We start from the raw sequence: 22,931 nt of genomic DNA, 5'->3' as shown, positions 1-22,931 counted from the left end.
TAGATTAGCAAAGCTGATATTACTATTTGTAAAGAGATGGAAGGCACACAACGTAGTTAACACCAAACAAACAAAAATCGTCTTTTCTAGATTTTTATGAAACAAGGAAATAAGTCACGCAGTACCAGATTATTTCAATCTATTTTTGATACATTCTGTTCAGTATCGCCCTGTGCCGTGGTAGCTATTGTTCCAAGTTTTTTCGGTTCCTCGCGATTCTTTTCATTTCTATCTTAGTCTAGAACCTCCTTTCACACCTACACGTTGTTGCGAATGGAACACGTTTTCAAGGACTGTACCGAATACTCGCCTCTGACCCCAGTTTCCAGTTCTGTTTCCTTTAAATCAAATTTCAGTTTTTCTTCGCGGGATACAAGAAGCTGCACGTTGGCTCTGACTTCAGTACCTACATCCCTTGAAAATGGTCTTAGGCCCGAGGCATATTTCTAATCATATATATAAACTCACCGGAAATAAATACCAGCCACCCTTTGTAAAGAGCAAAGTTTCACTTTTTACACCGAATTCCAGTATTTATCGTTATTCACACACTTAACATTTTCTTGGTGCTGCTTCGTTTCCACATATTTGTAACATCGCTTTCTCCATCATGTGATATACAAATGCCACATCGGCAAAACGCACAAATTCCTGATAATGGATTACGACGGGTTGGGGGGGGGGGGGGGGTGAATGTGTACTATTCGCAGCCATGTAACACTGCGCAAACTTGCCAACTTTCAAAAACCAAAATTCGGAAAATTCTGTTTTTAACGAACGATCAAAATCCGGGGCCCATTTTCAGTATAATTCCTAGACAACTGACATGAGTCTTTCCCTATGAAGTCACAATTAAGAGGCAAACAATTACTGAGTGGAATATTACACTCCTCCAGTGTGTTAAGAAGCAGTGTTCCTCTGTTGATGGCAGTGGAATCTCCTTTAAAGTTAGCGAGAGATAATAAGGTGATTTCAATTTCTAGGTCATCTTATTTTAAAGTCTAACAACTATGGGATATAAATTAGACTCGCCTTTGTTGCTGTTTGTTGAAACAGAAAACGGCCGATCTGTCAGTGTTTTCTACGATTTCTTCTTTTGTATTTTCCCCGTAACTGTTTTTCATCTTGCGCAGCTGTCAAATTGATTCCATATTTTTAGAGTTCCGGAAGACTCTTGACACCGTGCCACACAAGCGACTTCTAATGAAATTTATTGCCTGTTAACTGTCGTCTCAGTTGTGCGACTGGATTCGTGATTACCTGTCAGAAGGTCACAGTTCGTAGTAACTGACGGAATGTCATCGCGCAAAACCGAAGTACTATTTGGCGTTCCCCAAGGAAGTGTTATAGGCTCTCTGCTCTTCCTGACCTACGTAAACGATTTAGAAGACAATGTGAGCAGCATTCTTAGCCTGTTTGTAGATGATGCTGTCATTTACAGTCTAATAATCTCAGCAGATGATCAAAACAAATTGTAAACTGATTTCCAAAAGATATCTGTATAGGGTCAAAAGTGGCAACTGACTTTAAATCATGAAATGTGTGAAGTCATCCACATCAATATCAAAAGGAATCCGACAAATTTCGGTTACACAATACATAACACAAATCTACAGGTTGAATATTGCACTAAATACTTAGAGATTACAATTGCGTATAACTTGAGCTGGAACGATCACACAGATAATGTTGTGGGTAAAGGAAACCAAAGACTACGATTTATTGGCAGAACAATAAGAAAACGCAACAGTAAAGAGACTGGCTACGCTACGCTTGTAAATCCTCTTCTGGAGTATTGCTGTACGGTGAGGAATTCGCATCATACAGAATCGACCGAGGACATCTAAAAAATTCAAAGCACAGTTCGGTTTGTAATATCGCGAAACACGGGAGCGCGCGCACCACGGATATGATGCGTGAATTGGGTTGGCAGTCATTAAAACAAAGCGGTTGTTCGTTGCGACAGGGTATTCTCGTGAATTTTCAGATACCAACTTTCTCCTCTGAGTATGGAAGTATTTTGTTGGCATCCACCTACGTAGGGAGGAATGATAAGAATAATAGGAGTAATTAGGGAGGAATAATAAAATAATAGAAACCAGAGACGGCACAGAAAGATTTACGTGTTCGTTTTTCCTACGCGCTGCTTAAGAATGGAACGGTAGAGAAACAGCTTGAAGCTGGTTTGATGAACCCTCTGCCAGACACTTAGTTGTGAATTGTAGAGTAATCATGTACATGTAGATAAAACGCTCCTGGTTTGAAGAATGTACCCTACCGCACTTTGAATGCAAAACCTAAGTTAGGTCCTCATATTATGCAACAACTGACATATTTGTCATGAGAGGCTAAATAAAAGTTCGATCATTACAAAACACATTTATCAAAACACACTGGCTGGTCTAACACAATACAAACTGGTTGCCCTCATATGCATACCAACAACAGAGTGGCTGCTCCTTGGTGTCAGAGTCGCTTCCACCCACTGCCTGACATCACATCCGCCAGATACAAAGGGCGATTACACCACACGAATACAGCGTGAAACAATGGAAGCTGGGACTCGTATTGTCACAACTGGCCCTTTAATTTACCAGATTTTAATTCCTCAAAAACTATCAGATCATTTGGAATAGCGATCAAAACTCAGCAATCAGTGGTCCAGAAATTTGGCAGCTCTACGAGATATAAGAATTAATGAACGGCTTCTGTTCGATACGGCATACTTGAAGCAACTTGTGGACGTTTTTGCACGGCGGACTAAAGCCTATTATCAGGACTAGTGGTGTCCTCGTGATGTTAGTATATCGTCCCTTGGAGGTGGCTAATTTTTTGTTCGATGTGCTTAGTTGTTTACAGTATTTATTACTGGTGACAACTATGACTGGATAAAAACGAAAATAAACAAAAGAGCATACTAAATAGATTTTTCACACCCAATCTCCCGATTTGTTTCTAACAAAGTTTACAATCGTCGTGTATTGTCACTTTTGACAGTTGGCAGAAAATCAACTTTTAATGTAAGCGCCATTTAAAACGCTACAGCGAGTGATAGAGATGCGTTGTTTGAAATTAGTACGGCCGACAAAAAAAAAAAAAAAAAAAAAAAAAAAAAAAAAAAAAAAAAAAATCGTATCACAGGATCTGGGACAGACTGGCCCGGAAGACATAATCATGATTGTAATAAAAAATAAAAATGAAATGTCGCTTTCTGGGACTTGTAATCATCCGAATCGATGGCTTACGTAGATAAGTTGACCACGGTGGTGGTAACAGCCCTGTATTTTAGTGTTAAATCCGAAGATTCGGCCGAAACTGGAAGTAACAGTTAATAAAACGTGATCTAGACTTTTCTGTTCGTTAAATAATAAAACACATCACTGATTCCTTCAGCCACATAACTCGGCTTATCAGTAATAAATTTATTTTGCGATCCGGTCGGAAGGTACATTTTAAAACACATATTTATTTTTTCCATTTTTAAGGAACCAAACTGCTGAGGTCATCGGTCCCTACACTTACACACTACTTACACTAACTCATGCTAAGAACAAAACACACACACACACACACACACACACACACAAACACACACACACACACACACACACACACACACACACACACACACACACACACACACACACACACACACACATGCCCGAGGGAGGACTCGAACCTCCGGTGGGAGGGAATACACTTTATATATACCTATCTCTGCAAGAGTTATTTGTTTTGCTGATACACAAGATAAAAATCCACGGTGCTTCATTTTAAGCGTTTCTCGGCTTCAAAAGTATGAGGCGGAATCTGTCGTGGTCTAGATCCGCAGAACACCTTAACAGCTCCTTGTAGTTGGTTAACGGAAACTGCCAAAAATTCTGGCTCACTCTGACCGAAAGCCGATTTCAACATAGGCTGATCAGCATACGTAGCCAGCTCACTTTGCGCAAAGTAATTATTAAAGGCTTTTAGAAAGACATAATTGCCCAAATTTTAACGTTATTTTATGTACGAAGTCCACAATTGCTGTTACAGTCGTTGCCCATTTTCAGGCGGAATAGTTTCATAGGAACACGTAAAAATCAGACTACGTACTTACATATGGATTAACTATAAAAACCAAAGGCACCAACGATACCTTTTTAAAAGTTTTCAACGACTGTGAATCGCCAGCAAAAAAAAGGTAATCAGTTACAATAGGGCATCCTTGGATATAAAGCTGCGATCAGGTTTTTCGGCACACTGCTATGTCTACAAATAGAGAAAGTGACGTTAGCAACGCAGAAGTTAACCATTCGCAATGCTTTTACGAGTCTGACTCGTGACAAGGAATGCGAGTCACACTCGCGGGAACAACAGTCGGGTCAGATATAAACATCGCGAATCAAACTCACGTGACAAACATTTGTCACTTACAATCGTGGTTTAGTTCTTACCATTACGCAGTTGACAGCATCTGGAGGCTTCTGCAGTTCCTGCTCCGTGGATCCGTCTCGACACATCAAATTTGGAGTACGATCTGAAGGTGGCCCGCCTTTGGACTGAAACCAGTCACCAATAAATGTGATTTGTGCTATCTGGACTGTTTTTCTAAGTATAGTGAAAAATAAAAATGTCGAATTACCGGTCTACGGAAAGCGTGGAAAACCTTCAGTGGCTGAAACACCTCTTTGATTCTAAGCGCAATACTGGGCCCGTTTCCCGAAACATTCCGATCCGACGCCTAAAAAGGAAAAAAAAACAAGGTCTTGCATAAACAACAAAATACGAAGCGAAACGGTGTGGGAATGCACGGAGTATAAAGTGGCCTTACATCTACCACAGTGCTTTCGAAACTACAATACCATGCAAAACTACGAATTGTTAAGAGATGTAGGCATTTTACTATTACAAACTCGTTCGAGGGAAGCATACGTTCTTGTAATTAAATTTTTCGTTGACACTGTATCTACTTTCAGGCGTAGTGTTACTACATTCCTTCTGAAGAGGTCAAACTGCATGTCGCCAGAACTTACCATGACGCTATGGATTCTCCTACTGCTGGCTTCGGGGCCACGAACTTTGTTCCTTGGGGGACGGGGCGACCTTACACCGAATACAGGGGAGTCTTCCTCTAGGAGCCTTCGGTTTCGCACAGCTACTTCGGGGCCACGAACTTTGTTCCTTGGGGGACGGGGCGACCTTACACCGAATACAGGAGAGTCTTCCTCTAGGAGCCTTCGGTTTCGCACAGCTACTTCGGGGCCACGAACTTTGTTCCTTGGGGGACGGGGCGACCTTACACCGAATACAGGAGAGTCTTCCTCTAGGAGCCTTCGGTTTCGCACAGCTACTTCGGGGCCACGAACTTTGTTCCTTGGGGGACGGGGCGACCTTACACCGAATACAGGGGAGTCTTCCTCTGGCAGCCTTCGGTTTCGCTTCGCTCCCATCACTGGTTACACAGAAACAAGCGACGACTCAATCGTTGAGGGGAAGCCACCTCGACAGAGCCCAACTACCGAACACTCGTGAAGTCAACTACAGAACTGACGAGCGAATGACTTGCGCGAGACTGGGCGAGGGAGGAAGAGGGAGGTGAACTTGCAACATCAGGGGGCGTTTGTGGGTGAACCTAGTCAGCCGCATTCTCAGCATGATTCATTCCCTTGCTGGACAGGGCCGGCATCCGCTGTACTTACACGACCCACTGACAGTGAAATAACTGCGAGTTCCGATGTTCCAACGTCAAAGTGTCGTGATTCATCCTACTAAATATAGAGCAGTCGTTTCCAACCGATTGATAGTTACACTCTGTTGGAGGCTGAGGAGGAGGAGGAGGAACGGAATTTTCCGAATATTAAAAGCGAAAAGGGATCAGTTATATATATATATTTCGATAAGTACACAAATTTACTTCAAAGATCATGTCAATTATCGTTATTTGTTTAGGTTCTAATATTTATTATCGAGGACTTTCAAACGAGAATCTGACTGTGGTATGATGAGTGGGCAGGTCGCAGCCTGTGGAACGCATTAATTACGTTATCTGAAGAACGCGGACATTTAGCGTAGACCACAACTTACTGTAACGGGCCACTTCCTCGGCTTGGCGCATCCACTAATTCGATCGCGTTATCGCCTCGCTTTTAGTTCTATGTTTCAACAGGCAGTTTTTCGCTCGTCGGCGGAGCCAAAAGATCTGATAACGTGTGTGTCTCCAAACTGAAAAATAAATACGCTATACGCCGGATTCCAGAGAATCATGGCGAATATTTTAACAGTGCATACTGAAGTTGCCACGTATCTTCCTAAACTGAGGCGTTACAAATGCAAGGCTGAATCTAATGAGGTTTCAATGATCACAGAACTGAGCATTATTCAGTGCGTGCCTTGAATACTATTGGCATTCACAGATGAAATAAGTTTGCGCATGTCAAGTATCTCTTGACGAACGGCCTACAGGAAAATTACTGGCAGTTCAAAATGGTTCAAATGGCTCAGAGTACTATGGGACTTCTGAGGTCATCAGTCCCCTAGAACTGAGAACTACTTAAACCTAACCGACCTAAGGACATCACACACATCCATGCCCGAGGCAGGATCCGAACCTGCGATCGTAGCAGGAGCGCGGTTCCGGACTGAAGCGCCTAGAACCGCTCCGTCACAACGGCCGGCCACTCTTCGTACCGCAGAAATCAGCTTCAATACTCGCCTGTCGTCCAAAAAAGGGTACGGTAGAGACATTATTGAGTACTGTGCATTTCGAAGAGGACGTACGTGAAGGTGAAGCAACGAAACCAATTACATATAGCATATTTTGTAATGTGCTGAATTCTCAATTTGAGAATCTTTGTTTGAAAAAATGGTTCAAATGGCTCTGGGACTATGGGACTTAACTTCTGAGGTCATCAGTCCCCTAGAACTTAGAACTACTTAAACATAACTAACCTAAGGACATCACACACATCCATGCCCGAGACAGGATTCGAACTTGCGACGGAGCGGTCGCGCGGGTCCAGACTGTAGCGCCTAGAACCGCTCGGCTACTCCGGCCGACTACTGGCAGTTAAAGTGGATTCTGCGTAGCAGCTTTGCACGTCTACCACTGCCAATCACACGACGTGATTTTGTTTACATTTTCGTGACATCATCTCAGTATCACCGCAATGCCAGGCAGCTGTGTCTTAATGTTGAGGCAGCCATTTGCACTTGGCAGTTGAAATCTGGCAATAACTCCGCTAGCTGTCTAGGATCTTCTGTCGTCGCATGGAGTATACATACTACTTTCTTCATTCGAAAAATCGAGAAATAAATGGAGTTCTAAGACCGTTTTCAGTAAATGTAATATTGTAGCTAGGGAAATTACACTTTATTTCAAATTTCGCTGACTTTGCAGAGAAACAGAACTTGGAACAATCTAACACCTGGCGGCATATATCCATTATTATCGGACAAAGCCTTAAAGAGTCAATTTCCATTTGCCACAATTTACATATGTGAAATTGAATTTGTGACTGATACGCATTGGCGGGGAGCGAATCTAATATGAAAATAAGTAGCAGAAACAGCAGAGGCAACCGTCTCATCTATTCATTATTTCCTGGTCTGATAAAAACACGTACAATACAGTTAATTTTTGGTTGCTTGAAGGTTAACTAAATATTTTTTACGTCGTCATATTAAAATGGTAGTATTTTTTATTTCAGTCCTACGTTTAATTTGATGCTAAACTTTGTTGGGGGTAATGTTCTCAGGGGAACTGTGGCAGCCCAACCCTCACCGATCCTTCTTCAGCTTTTTTAAAAAAAATTATTTACTTACCTTACACTCCCTGTGCGGACTCTTGTAGGACTTAGTTCTTTTGAAGATACATTTGTTACATAAAGAGAATGTATGTGAAAGAAATGATGTGAACAGTTTTTTTTCTTACTTGTGGCCCTTTCGTAGTCTGAGTGACTCAGTGAGAGGTTTACGGTTCGCGGCAGTAGCATTCCTGAGAAGCACACGTAGAGAACGGTAAGAGATTTTTTAAAGCCTGTAAATATGCCAGGGGAGTTCATCTCAAGATTTATCGAAGTCATTTCCTCGGAATCGCGGTATATAGTACCAGATGGATTTAAGCGTCAGCTGCAGATACGGGATTTCCACCACACTTGATGTCGACTGGCTTAAGGAATGACGGGCTTCTGTGCTTGAAACAAATATGTCGTTCGCAGGTTGTGATGTTTGCAACAGTTATGACGGGCTGAGATAATGTGGCAGTCTTACTATACTCCCAGGGTTCCTTGCTGCCGCCTCCCATATCTCCGCTAGTTGTCACTTCCGCTCCCTTGACACATTTCTGATAACAGCCACGCTTCGTTTACGTCTCACAAGGAGAGGCTAGACCCGGCGACACAGATTCCGATGAGCTGTGGCATACTACAGTGTGTTTCAAAAAAGGTTGATCCATATTCACAAGACTATATCTTCTACACGAATGAAGACAGAAATTTGGGTGGATTTTAAGACAGATTATTTTCAATTGAACCAGCTTATTTTAACAGTGTATATCCTTTACATGCCTGGATATAGAATTAGGTTACTTTTGAAAATTACATTTAAGATAGAAGTACTCATTACCTTTCAAAAATGTTCGATATGACCACGGGAAGCACGTCACACCTTTCAGAAGATAATGAAACCAGTCTCATATTTGTGCGGGCGAACATTCTCTGCTGTTTCTATTAGGCGTCGCAGTTCACTCAAAGCTATTGCACAAATTGAGTCATTCACAATTACCCCCCACAACGCCCTACACACACACACACACACACACACACACACACACACACACACAAACGCGCACGCAACTGTCTGCATATATTGTTATTCATGCGAAAGTGAGCGAAAGTTTTCTAAATGTTTGCGAATCGTGTAACTGGGGACTTGAGTAGCATTCCGGTATTCACCTAGTGGGATGTGGGACACAGACTGCAAACTAAATCCAGGCTGGCCTGCTCACCGACCCTAGTCGTTAATCGAGTTTACGGGCGCCTAACGGCGAGGTTATCAGTGCATCGTTAATCCGCCGGGCAGATTCGATCCGGGAGCGGCGCTTTACAACACGCATAGCTATCTGGGGGAGAAAGCTTAGGCTACTTTGCTTCCCTGGATTCTAACGTGCCCTGGCACACAACAGTATACTACAATCTTCCCCCGTTTTTGCAGCGAGATAATGAAGTCTTATCATCTTATTCATTTTTCTCTCCTGGGTACAACTGTCTGACAGCGCGCAGTCCGGAACCGTGCGACTGCTACGGTCGCAGGTTCGAATCCTGCCTCGGGCATGGATGTGTGTGATGTCCTTAGGTTAGTTAGGTTTAAGTAGTTCTAAGTTCTAGACTGATGACCGCAGCAGTTGAGTCCCATAGTGCTCAGAGCCATTTGAACCATTTTTTTTGGTATGACAGCTTCGATGGCTGAGAGGCAGTCTGGGCAGTTGAGATAAGTGACATCGTGTCTACATTAAAAGGCAATTAGAGTTTAACATACATACAGCGCCATTAGAGGCGGTTCACGTGTTCAGTTGAAGGACAGAAGTGGGTACCAAGCTGAACACTCTACGAACACATCACGGGAACAAAAAACCCAATTCTGAATGACTGGTGTGTTTGGAACGCCACGCAATCTAACTCAAATCTCTCTCTCTATCTCATCTTTACATTAGGTATATTCGCTAATAAGAAAGTACTTAGCCAGATTATTATGACTCATCTGGCCAGACTACACCGGACTTCACTGCACCTCGCTTAATGTAAGCTAAAGATCGTTGACTTAAAGTAACCTGAAGTTAGAGTCAATATACACTACTAGCCATTAAAATTGCAACACCAGAAAAGACGGCAAATAGTGAAAGATAACTTATTTTGTGTATATAATACCTGATGGGTATCGAGTCGAACTGATCTTTGACGACAGATACGGGTCCATCAGTCTATGCAGCATCATCTTCGTCCGAGTCCATCATTTACAATGGTAAGCGAATCGTGACGTATCAGTCTCCAGATAACACATGACTAGATGTTTTCACCTGGTGAGAGATCTGCCGACCTTGCCGACTAGGTAAACAGTCGAACGCTCCCTGTGTATAGAAACGGGTCAGGATATCAGAGGGCAACATGAGGTCTTTCCTTTTGTTTTTGAAAGATAACCTCACAAGGAAACGGCGAAGATGGGGCACAGTCACTGGTCTTAATACATAAGAAATTTAACGGCTGTTGTCAAAATTACAAACTATGCGAACCACAGGTGCTTGTGTGTATCCACGATGGCACCTACGCAGACCAGTATCATTTGTTGTCCACAGTGATGCTGTGTGCAGCAAGATTTACCTATCTGAAAATACGAGAAGGTGCGACTCCTATATTCAGCGTTGTCATTGGGCGCACCACTGACTTTCTCTGCGTGGCCGAGCGGTTCTAGGCGCTTCAGTCTGGAACCCCGCGACCGCTACGGTCGCAGGTTCGAATCCTGCCTCGGGCATGGATGTGTGTGATATCCTTAGGTTAGTTAGGTTTAAGTAGTTCTAAGTTCTAGGGGACTGATTACCTCAGAAGTTAAGTCCCATAGTGCTCAGAGCCATTTGAACCATTTTGACTGTCTCTGCTGCCGCGTCGATGGCAGCCGCAACAATAGTCGCAGTGCTGACAGGTTTTGGTGATCCAGACTTTGTAACACCGTCCGTCTGCAAATTTATCTTTGCGGACAAGCCCATCTCCCGAATCTAACTACTTTGCGTGACTGACTGATCTCGCACGCCCGAGCGAACAACATGTCTGTTCTATCGAGCGTTGATCTCTCGATGCGGCTGAGATTCTGTATGTCGATGGGTATGGACCTCCTGAACCTATCGATTTTATTTCGTATAGCAGTCGTGAGATCCCGACCAAAGCGAGCAGCAACGTCCTGGAACGATAAACCGCAGCCTCGATTGGCCACAATACTAACGATGTACAACTTTACAGCTACGTCTATGCTGCGCGATCACTGTGAAGTGCCTGGCACAGGGTACGTACCAGTATACCAGTTATTAGGGCCTTTTCTCGTTCCATTTGCTTATCACGTATGGAGGAGTGGGAAAACGATTGTTTCATTGCCTCTGTGCGTGCTGTAATTAATCTAATCTTATCCTCACAATCCTTACGGGAGCGATATGTATGGCGCTGTATACTGCTAGAGTCATCACTTAAAGCTGATTTTTGAAAGTTTGTAAATAGTTTTTGTCGTGATAGTTTGCGTCTGTCTTCAAGAGTCTGCCATCTCAGTTTTTTCAGCATCTCTCTCTCTCTCTCTCTCTCTCTCTCTCTCTCTCTCTCTCTCTCTCTCTCTCTCTCTCTCTCTGTGTGTGTGTGTGTGTGTGTGTGTGTGTGTGTGTGTGTGTGTGTCGCTCAAGCCTGTGAACATTCGTGCTTACTTTCTCTGTATGCGTCCAATATCCCCGTTAGTCCTATTTGATACGGGTCCCACACACTTGAGCATATTCTGGGATGGGCCACACGAGTGATTTGCAATTTATACCTGTCTGCAAGCAATCTCCCACGTAGACCAACTACATTCCCTTAGAAATCTACCAATAAACAGCCACATCAGTCCCTTGTAAGCGTTACACCCAAGTATCTGTATGAGTTTACGGATCCCAACAGTGACATTATATTCATAGGATATAATGCTTCTTTCGTTTTGTGATGTGCACAGTTTTGGATATTTGAATATTTAAAGCAAATCGCCAATCATTGCACCATCTTACCGTATCTGATTTAACATTTGTACAGCTTCGTTCAGAATGTAGTTCGCTGTACTGCGAAAAGTCTGAGGTAACTATTAATATTGTCCGCACGGTCATTAATGTACAAGGTGGTTACAATTCAACTTTCACTACTTGACATGGCCCTTATGAAAAACTAGCGGCCTTACGACAGTGAAACTTTATTGGACCACTTGTAAGAACACGTGGAAGAGAAGTAACGAATAAACCATCGAAAAAAAAAAAACAGAATTCCAACACCAGAAGGTAACTATTTGTCACTTGTGTACCATGTTTACATTCCAGATCACAAACATTGCTCAATGTGATGACGAAAGCCTGGAAGAGCACTACGGATTTCTCGAATGCTGCACAACACAACGGTGGACCACGGAATGTTCAACTGTCGTGACACAGCTCCTGCACTGCTTGATGATCGCACATTGAGTCCAGCATTCTCGCCCACGGAACAGTAATTTCTTCAACAATTTGTGGCGCAATCGGCCATCGACCTCTCCCAGCACCAAATCGAAAATCGCCAATTAATTTGAACTACCGAACCATGTTCTTCAACTGCGGTGCGGAATGAGGACCTCTCCGTATTCCCTTACTGCGTCGCTACTTACGAAGAACAGCAGCACTATTGCTGTTGTTTTGATTAAACAGCTTATTGCGTAAAACCCTGCTCACCTCGTCCAGACGTGTGTTGACTGTCTGCCGCTCACTGATGCTTGTGTTTCAACCCTACATCGTTGTACTAATACCAGCGACTATAGACAAGCTATGTCACTAATAATGCAAATCCTGCAGCACAAAGTCTCATCATCATTTCTATAAAGTTGGGTACCCATATGGTAAAAAGTTCTCCGTCTACACTGTCTCAAGAGGCAAAAGTTTAATTAATCACCCTATACAACGTGAACAGTACGGGTCCCAACACACTTTCCTGGTGTACACCTAAAGTTACTTTTACATCTGTCGATGACTCTCAATCCAAGATAACGTGGTGCGCCCTCCCAACCAAGAAATCCTCAATTAGTCCGCAGCTCGTGGTCGTGCTGTAGCGTTCTCGCTTCCCGCGCCCGGGTTCGATTCCCGGCGGGGTCAGGTATTTTCTCTGCCTCGTGATGACAGTGTTGTGTGATGTCCTTAGGTTAGTTAGGTTTAAGTAGTTCTAAGTTCTAGGGGACTGATGACCATAGATGTTAAGTCCCATAGTGCTCAGAGCCATTTGAACAATTTTTTTTTGAAATCCTCAATTCAGTAAAAAATTTCGTCTGATACCCCATACGATACGATTTTCGATAATAAGCGTAGGTGTGGTACTGAGTCGAGTACTTTTCCGAAATCGAGAAACAATGCCTGACTGACTGACTGACTTGATCCATGGCTTTTAAGAATGTCATGTGACGAAAGTGCGATTTGGGTTTCACATGATGTTTGTTTTCGATATCCATACTGGCAAGCATGGAAAATGTCGTTCTGTTCGAGATACTTCATTATGTTTGAATTCAGAATATGTCCAGGACATTGGACGGTAGTTCTGTGGATCACTTCTGATACTCTTCTTGCAGACAAATATTGACGGACATTACTCTTCTTACAAGACGATTTCACAACAATAAACATTCAAATGCGGTTTCTGAATAAGAAACCCGCTGCGTAGTCCTTCCTTACATAAATAATGTGGATGGCGTTATTTCCATCTATTTTTTGCGCCGGTGTGCTGAAATGCTGATCACTTTCATATCCAAGGGTGTAGAACAGTTCATGCCAATTTGATGTTTGTTGCATGCCGCCTTCTTCACGAAGTTGCAGTTTTAATGGCCAGCAGTTTAGCTAACGAATTACTTGGTAACTTCTCCAATACCAAGAACAAAAATAGCACGAAGCTTAACAGAGACGACAGAAGCAACCGTAACCTTCATGCGAATCGTTTCCGTGCGGCCTAAAAAGCGGTCGATATCCTACGCAAGCGCCGGCTGGTGAATGATTTATGATTCGGTGAAATGTGGCGTTTTCACGGCCCGGCGTACCTGCCAAGAAGAGTTAGTGCGCTGTTAACGAGTGCAGTAGCACTACACATATTCCTGTCAGCTTGCACGTAAATGAGTCATCTCATACAATTTCTTCACTTCGAAATATCTTAAATCTTAGTCACATTTGTCTCTGAAGCATTCTTAATGCTTGACTTTTAATGGCATGCCATTATTGGATAGATATTCAACGACGTAGCCAAATGTTAAATACCAACGTCCAGTGCTCAGCTCTGTCAAAACAAGAACTCTTCTGTCGCTTTTTCTCCCACCACAGACGGCTATGTGTAAATATGAAAGAACAAAGTTTTACCATAGTTATGAGTACATGTTTAACTGTAGGTCCTATCTGGCTGTCTGTGCAAATCAGTTTAAAAGTCAAAGTCTGGTAAGGGCATACTGCCGCCAATATTGAAGCTCTGTGGTTTCAAACGAACCTTTGACTTCACAACAGCCTTACCTTGTCCATGTCAGTTACTGCACGGCAAACCGGAACCGTTTAATGCAATGATTGCACATAAGCACTTGTGTTGGACGGAAGTTCGACCGATATTCCATTACTAAGTTGTAGTTCGGGAATGACCTATAACGGGAACAGGTGAAACATTCTGCGCATGCGGACGATCACAATCGAGCTGGCAGTGAAGCTTGTGATTTGTGTTCTCTGATTTATATTTTTTCCCCACATCTAGTGAGTAGGAACTATTACTCCAGTTGAATTGACGCTTCTGCTCCGTAATAACTGTTACATATTTTGTCACAAAGTTTCTCGCTTGACAACATACAAGAAACATCTTCGTGCAAGTAAGGCGTCTGTAGGTGGTCTAAGGCAACAGTCGCTGATATAGAGTATAAATACTCTACAATCCACATCAGGAGTCAAATTGGGACCTTGACTTGCGCGGGTAATGGTCTTACCAAATCAGAAATGAAGACCCGCCATACAACCCAACTCATAGCTTGAATTTGCTAGTACCTCTGGTTCTATCCCATTTCGCAAATCACCTCTGGATACCAGGCTGAACTACATTAATCTCAGCTCACAGAATAAGGATTAGAGACCTCCAGAAGTGTGTGTCTCGACATCACCTAGTTTTCTACCAAGTTCTTTTGCGTTTGTCCAGCTAATAAGGTTCGGACAAGTGGCACAAATGATTCCTACACAAAAATTTTCGAAGTGGATTTGTTTACCTCGTAATCGTTGCCAATCACTCCCGAGGAACGAGCTATGCTAATTGAAATTTTCGTCTGCATTGTGGTGCGTAACCGGATCATCGCAATTCCTTCTTCCTATCATATACCTGAAAACTTTAATGTCATAGTGCATCAGTCGCAGACTTCTGTGCGTAAATTCGTGGTTATCTATTCTTAGAACACTTTACGCAATGATAACCTGTAGAATTTAAGGCGAATGGGCCACTCATGACCAAGTCGACACAACAGCGTCATTCACAGGTAGATTTTACCCCGAGTAACAAGAAATGCAAAATATATGAAACTGCGCTAGCGTATCCCACAAGCAAGTAGTAGTTGCAGGTTCGCAATGATTATGGGCCACGTAGGTTGTCGTTAGAACTGGTGGCAGGTATCGAAATGCCAAGCAGCGAAACTCGCAACTACGAATTTCCCCAAGAGTGAAGGCGTTAAGGTGTTTTCGACATAGAAGACCTCATCTATCAGATGCTTTCTTGATAATTTTATCTCAGAGGGATGAGTCGGTGTCAACGTTCCAACATTGTTGTACTAACACCTACATACGACATACCGATTCTACGAGGAGGAAGAAAATGTAGCATTTGAAATGAAAACAGTCTTGGTTGCAATTTATTCTTTATATTAACGACGCGTTTTACCTTCGTAGGGCATCCTATGAATAATCTGAAGATGACACTAAGTTTTAGTTCGAGAATGTCCTTGTTTTACGGGAAGAAGTGAAACATTCTGCACATGCGTGCGATCAAAATCCGGGGAACTTATCAGTCAGCTCCAAGCTGCAGAGCGGACAACAGCATTGAACGAGCTCACTGAAATGCTGCGTTACGGTCGGCGTTTGCGTCGTCAGAGCCATCGTGCTACAGTTTAAAAGCTTCTCAAGAGTGTTGAGTTGACTTCAGGGTCAATGCGAAAGTACAATAGAGCTACGAAAGGAATTGCTCTAACCACTATCCTTTCTGGTCATTGTGTTTTTAATAGTTGCTGGATTTTTTTCTGTGGACTGTATTGGTACATATTCTGCTGGTAATGGTTGGATTACTGTGGCTGTCGTGAGATGCAGAACTGCTGCTTTAGCTGGACTGGAGTCATTCACCGAGAGACATGTACCAGCATTTAAAACATTTCAAATGAGTCAGTTTGTTTACAGGGACTTTAGTAAATCGTGTTACACGAGTGATACGCCACTGGTGTTGTTTCTTGTTTGATTCGGGGAAGGGGACCAAACAGCGAAGTCATCGGTCCTATCGGATAATGGAAGAAGGATGGAGAAGGAAGTCTGTCGTGCCCTTTTAAAGGCAACATCCCTGCATTTGCCTGAAACTATTCAAAGAAATCACGGGAAACCTAAATCAGGATGGCCGGATGCGGGTTTGAACCGTCGTCCTCCCGAATGCGAGACCAGCGTGCTAACCACTACGCCACCACGCTCGATCAAATGGTTCTAATGGCTCTGAGCACTATGGGACTTAATATCTGAGGTCATCAGTCCCCTAGAACTACTTAAGCCTAACTAAACTAAGGACATCACACACATCCATGCCCGAGGCAGGATTCGAACCTGCGACCGTAGCGGTCCCGCGGTCCCAGACTGTAGCGCCTAGAACCGCTCGGCCACCCTGGCCGGTTCGCTCGATCACTGGTGTTCACTACACGTAAGAAGAGAAGAGTTGGACCAACAGAAGGTGTACATGTCTCGATGAAAGAACATGGCGGCAACACAAAAGAGTTTAACTGAACTGTTGCTATTGTATTGTATTATCAATAAAGACTGATCCACCTACCTTCGCCCAGGATTTATTTAAGAGTTTTTAATGCAGATAATCTACAAATGGTTGCTGTACCAGACGACCTATTGGAGTGGAAGACATTTTACGAAAACGTAATACCTGAAGAAGAAAACAAAACTTACGCTATGAGAAATAAATTAAAATAATGGGAATGACATAAATCATGGGAATGACATTTCTCAAACGGCAACTACGTGAATTTTGAAGTATCTAGAACTAATTGGTTCTAAAAGAACAACAAAGTTACTACGTGTCTTACACACCACTTGCAGAATTTACGACAAAGGAGGTTTCTTGAGTACTTTCCAGAAAGTTATTTATGTAAAGGCTTCACGTTTCGTCGATGCGGAGTTCGTTAAAACAGGTACAGCGCAAAAATAGGGAAGGAAATAGAGTCTTTTTCATAACAACCAATCTGACACACGCCATAATGTATTTCGACAAACTGTGTTAAGTCCTAAATCTGGATAGCCGATACTTCGTCCATCCCTATTTTTCCTTGAGTTACTTGGATAGAGGGTCTTTGTTCTATCCACATGACTGAAATATATGAATTTATTACAACAGAACAGAAGAGTATTTAAAAAAGGGGACGAAAAAAAAAATCAATGTTCAATGATCAAAATACAACTCTTTTTTTTCAAATTTTCTTTGACGACAATCCTACTTTAGCGAATAAAGTACTGGAAGTTGTTGCACATTTGTACCTATCTATTAGGGTGCGAAACGTTTTACTCGAAAAATACAGGGTGTTTCAAAAATGACCGGTATATTTGAAACGGCAATACAAACTAAACGAGCAGCGATAGAAATACACCGTTTGTTGCAATATGCTTGGGACAACAGTACAATTATCAGGCAGACAAACTTTCGAAATTACAGTAGTTACAATTGTCAACAACAGATGGCGCTGCGGTCTGGGAACCTCTATAGTACGATATTTTACACATATCCACCATGCGTAGCAGTAATATGGCGTATTCTCTGAATAAAATTACCCGAAACCTTTGACAACGTGTCTGGCGGAATGGCTTCACATGCAGATGAGTTGTACTGCTTCAGCTGTTCAATTGTTTCTGGATTCTGGCGGTACACCTGTTCTTTCAAGTGTCCCCACAGAAAGAAGTCCCAGGGGTTCACGTCTGGCGAATAGGGAGGCCAATCCACGCCGCCTCCTGTATGTTTCGGATAGCCCAAAGCAATCACACGATCATCGAAATATTCATTCAGGAAATTAAAGACGTCGGCCGTGCGATGTGGCCGGGCACCGTCTTGCATAAACCACGAGGTGTTCGCAGTGTCGTCTAAGGCAGTTTGTAACGCCACAAATTCACGAAGAATGTCCAGATAGCGTGATGCAGTAATCGTTTCGGATCTGAAAAATGGGCAACACGGCGAACGGAAACCGAGGCCGCTGTTGGATCACCTGCTGCGCGTTGCCCTCTGTGGTTGCCGTACGCGGTCGCCCTACCTTTCCAGCACGTTCATCCGTCACGTTCCCAGTCCGTTGAATTTTTTCAAACAGATCCTTTATTTTATCGCTTTTCGGTCCTTTGGTTACATTAAACCTCCGTTGAAAACTTCGTCTTGTTGCAACAAGACTGCGGTGGAATTCCAACACCAGAAAAATCCTCTGTTCTAAGGAATAAACCATGTTGTCCACAGCACTCTCGCACGTTGTGAACAGCACACGCTTACAGCAGAAAGACGACGTACAGAATGGCGCACCCACAGACTGCGTTGTTTTCTATATCTTTCACATCACTTGCAGCGCCATCTGTTGTTGAAAATTGTAACTACTGTATCTTCGTTTAGTTTTTATTGCCGTTTCAAATATACCGGTCATTTTTGAAAAACCCTGTAAATACATGAATAGGGCTAAACGTACACTATGTGATCAAAAGTATCTGGACGCCCCCAAAACCATACGTTTTTCATATTAGGTGCATTGTGCTCCCACCTATTGCCAGGTATTCCATATCAGGGACCTCAGTAGTCATTAGACATATTGAGAGAGCAGAATGGAACGCTCCACGGAACTCAGGGACTTCGAACGTGGTCAGGTGATTGAGTGTCACTTGTGTCATTCGTCTGTACGCAATATTTCCACATTCGTAACATCCCTAGCTCCACTGTTACCAATGTGATAGTGAAGTGGAAACGTGAAGGGACACGTACAGCACAAAAGCGTACAGGCCAACCTCGTCTGTTGACTGACAGAGCTCGCCGACAGTTGAAGAGGCTCGTAATGTGTAATAGGCAGACATCTATCCAGACAAATCACATGGGTATTCCAAACTACATCAGGACCCACTGCAAGTACTATGACAGTTAGACGAGAGGTGAGAAAACTTTTATTTCATGGTCGAGCGGCTGCTCATAAGCCACACATCACGCCGGTAAATGCCAAACGACACCTCGCTTAGTGTAAGGAGCGTAAAAATTGGACGATTGAACAGTGGAAAAATGTTGAGTGAAGTGTCGAATCACGGTACACAATGTGGCGATCCGATGGCAGAGTGTGGGTATGGCGAATGCCCTGTAAACGTCATCTGCCAGTGTGTGTAGTGCCAACAGTAAAATTCGGAAGCAGTGGTGTTATGGTGTGGTCGTGTTTTCCATGGAGGCGGCTTCCACCCCTTGTTGTTTTGCGTGGTACTTTCACAGCACAGGCCCAATTTGATGTTTTAAGCATCTTCTTGCTTCCCACTGTTGAAGAGCAATTCGGGGATGGCGATTTCATCTTTCAACACGGTCGAGTATCTGTTCATAGTGCACGGCCTATGGCACAGTGGTTACACGACAATACCATCCCTGTAATGAACTGGCCTGCACAGAGTCCTGACCTGAATCCTATACAACACTTTTGGGATGTTTTGAAACGCCGACTTCGTGCCAGGCCTCACCGACCGACATCGATACTTCTCCTCAGTCCAGCCCTCCGTTAAGAATGGGCTCCCATTCCCCAAGAAACCTTCCAGCACCTGATTGAGCGTATGACTGCGAAAGTATACGCTGTTATCAAGGCTTAGGGTTGGCCAACACCATACTGAATTTCAGCATTACCGATGGAGGGCGCCACGAATGTTTGTCATTTCGAGCCAGGATACTTTTGATCACATTGTGTATGATGAGCACTTTATTCCGATACAACTGTTAGAAATGGTCACTGATAGAAACAAGCTCGTCCATGACAGCAACTACCAGGGAAGTTAATAGGTTCTATAAATACATTTAATAAATAAATATGCCTTTTACAAATCAGTTCTGGATTTTTTCTGAAACCATGGACTAGTTTCGTAGCTGGCACCCATATTTGATATGACTTTCACGTACACTAAGCTAAGAGCAATATGTCACGAAGAGACCACCAATTTACTGTACTTGTTCACTAACGCCGGTTCTCAAAAAAATTACCTAATTTTTAAAGGGATTTTTAATTTTAGAATTTAAGCAGAAATTGGTTCACCATTATAAAAGGCTAAGGGACGGAGTTTTGGAGAAGCTGTGACACAGAAGTAACTTACTTTGTTTTTATAATATGTATAGTGTTATCACAATATGTTATGTTAATACCGAGCTCACGCATTCTGCTACACACATAATCGTTCCCACTGCTTCTACAGACCTTTTAATTTTTTTCATGGGTTATTCAATATCAAATCATGTCTCTTAACACGGAAGGATGTGGTAGACAGATATACAAAACTTATTACGAGCTGCTTGAAAGTTACGACCAGAACCGGAGGCCCTTATCAATCACAACGCGCCTGCTCTGCACAGTAGGGTCACAGGAAGCTCCCTTGTGCATCCGGTCTCTCGAGGGCAGATCTGATCATCGGAAGCGTCACAATACGGTATGCGTACCGTTTAAAATCTCTCGATAAATCCAAGTACTAAATTCTACAGATCTAGTAAGAGTGGCGAATGAATTGTGTTCTACTAAACAATGTGCTTACCGTTTCAGAAGATGTGCATCTCACCCAACCCAAATCTGACATTTGGAAATTTTTATTTTTATTCCTACCTATTTCAATGACCTTATTTTTTAATAAGACCACGTTGGAACATTCTGCAAGGTCTCGGTGGTACAAGCACGCAACTGCTGATCAACATGGACGTCTATTACCTGCAAGAAACCCTACGGTGCATTGAACGCTACCTTTCTCTTGTCGGAAAATTTCCATGTGAGGTTTAATTTCTCAGATTTTTCTCACCGTTGTGTTGCGTTCGTTTTGTGAGTTGTATGTGGGAAGAAATACGTTGCCAGACTTCTTGGAAAGTAAACTCTGTGATGCTTAACGCATCTCCTGTAGCGTCTGCCACTGGGGTTGAATTAAATCTCCATAACGCTCCGCGATTATTGAAACTTTCCAAATGCGTGCTGTTTTCTCCGTAAACTTCATTAGCGATTTTCAAAGATGCACCGAGAAATTTCCGACGAACATTGCGGATGTCGTAGGGTTTCATGGTACGTAACGCACTGAAACAGAACAAACATAAAAGCTCCTTGACAAAAAATAAAAAAATAAAAAAATCATTCGTAACATGTATAAATTAGCAAACAATGTTGCACACGTGCGAGGAGTTAAAACCTTTATAGCGGTGCAGGTACTGGTCACAGAGAAAGCAATAGGATAGCGATTGCCCTATGTATGCACTCAACACAACTGTTGAGACAGTTTGCATTCCTCACTTGTTTGCCTCCATAGCTTTCAAGTTAATTACAAACAAAGTTTTCATTTCTACGTAATCAGTGGAGATGCGCTCTGATACTGGCTATTCAGCCAGTAACATCTGCAGTAATTTGATTCCATACTTTTATCTGTGCAATTAGAGGCATAGCAGTACTTTTAACGACTAACGTACCTCCATTTTATTATAACTAATAATTATCAAAGGACGCATTTTATATACCTTTAATGTAACATACGATATAAGCGTTTTTTGGTACTGTAATAAAAGTTATAGTTGCACAAATTGTCAGCAGAAGTGGTCTAAAAACAAAAACGTGTATCTTTAATGTGACGATGCCGTCATCAACGACTGCGGCTCTTTATTTTTATAACCTGGGTTCCAATAAGGAATCTGTTCGGTTTAAACTACGACGCGGTAAGCAATCTTGCGATGTATCGGTTCATGGTCCGTAGAACATTGCCGAAATAGGACAAGGCTTAATGCGTTCTTCATGTGCGTGAATGCTTCGCAACGTGGAATTTCACGTAATTACGTCACGAAACTCCTGCTTCCTCATCCACGTTACATTTCACATCACGTGTGAGGACGGCATAAGATCCGTAAGACGATGGTACAGAAAGGCCTCAAGTTCAACCGTATTGCATGACGGAAAGAGGCGGAAAGCAAGGAGCCGCTATTCGTCTCGCTATCAAAATAAAGCCAATATCAGTTGTCCAAATGAAAAAAAAGAAAAACACCTGATGCTCACTTCTAAATGCAGGATCTGTAACAAGCTAGGTGCGCCTCAAAGACTCTGTGAATTAACCAGTGATCGAGGACAGATGTCGAGAAGCGCCACGCATTGTCGAACGTGCAATTTCACGATGCACGTGCGTCCAAAATTTATTGAGTCCTATTGGATGTCTGCAGAGTGCTACGCAATGTGAACCAGAACGATGCAAAATCACTTTCTACATCACAGGTTGACCTGAGGAGACGCAATGCTGAAACACAGTTTAGTGTTAAAGCACCGTGTTTGTAGGTAAGGTGTTAGAACCTGCAAAGCATGGAAATATGACGTTTTAAGACTCCAGCGCGTTAAAAGTATATAAAATAACTCGTCACTTTTGCTACGATATATTAACTGAAGTGTCTAGAAATGTCACATCAGTTAATAAATCGCTACCATAGCTCTACAGAGTGCTTAACAGTTCGTGTTACAGACTTGGAGAAATTGTCGAAGGTGAAACACTATCGGCTACTGCTAAATGAGCAACAAATCGATATTGTCACTCCTGTGAAAGGATTGTAATTTGACCGTGAACATGCGTGTTTGAATGGTATCTGACTGTTTTCGTTTCTCCAAATACTTCTATTCAAAGGAAACAATAGAAGGATAAACGAGTTTGCCGGCCGCGTTGGTCTCGTGGTTCTAGGCGCGCAGTC

The 22,931-nt window shown here is 42.8% G+C and overlaps 1 protein-coding gene across 7 annotated transcripts in view; it reads right to left on the bottom strand.

The window, feature by feature from the left end:
• LOC126297429 (F-box/LRR-repeat protein 2) overlaps positions 1–22,931 on the bottom strand; it is a 274,474-nt gene that overhangs the window by 157,077 nt on the left and 94,466 nt on the right. For 4 of the 7 annotated variants that reach the window (XM_049988248.1, XM_049988247.1, XM_049988249.1 and 1 more), the window contains 2 exons: positions 4,628–4,726; positions 4,440–4,544 (listed from right to left, as the gene is read on the bottom strand). The exons of the other annotated variants lie outside the window; for them this stretch is intronic. In XM_049988248.1, coding sequence (XP_049844205.1) covers positions 4,440–4,544; positions 4,628–4,726 — 204 coding nt within the window. The remainder of the gene's footprint in view (positions 1–4,439; positions 4,545–4,627; positions 4,727–22,931) is intronic. 7 annotated transcript variants of the gene reach the window in all.

This window comes from Schistocerca gregaria, chromosome X (genome assembly GCF_023897955.1).
Source record: "Schistocerca gregaria isolate iqSchGreg1 chromosome X, iqSchGreg1.2, whole genome shotgun sequence".
NCBI classification, from domain to species: domain Eukaryota; kingdom Metazoa; phylum Arthropoda; class Insecta; order Orthoptera; family Acrididae; genus Schistocerca; species Schistocerca gregaria.
This window is presented reverse-complemented; position numbering and strand designations above follow the sequence as displayed.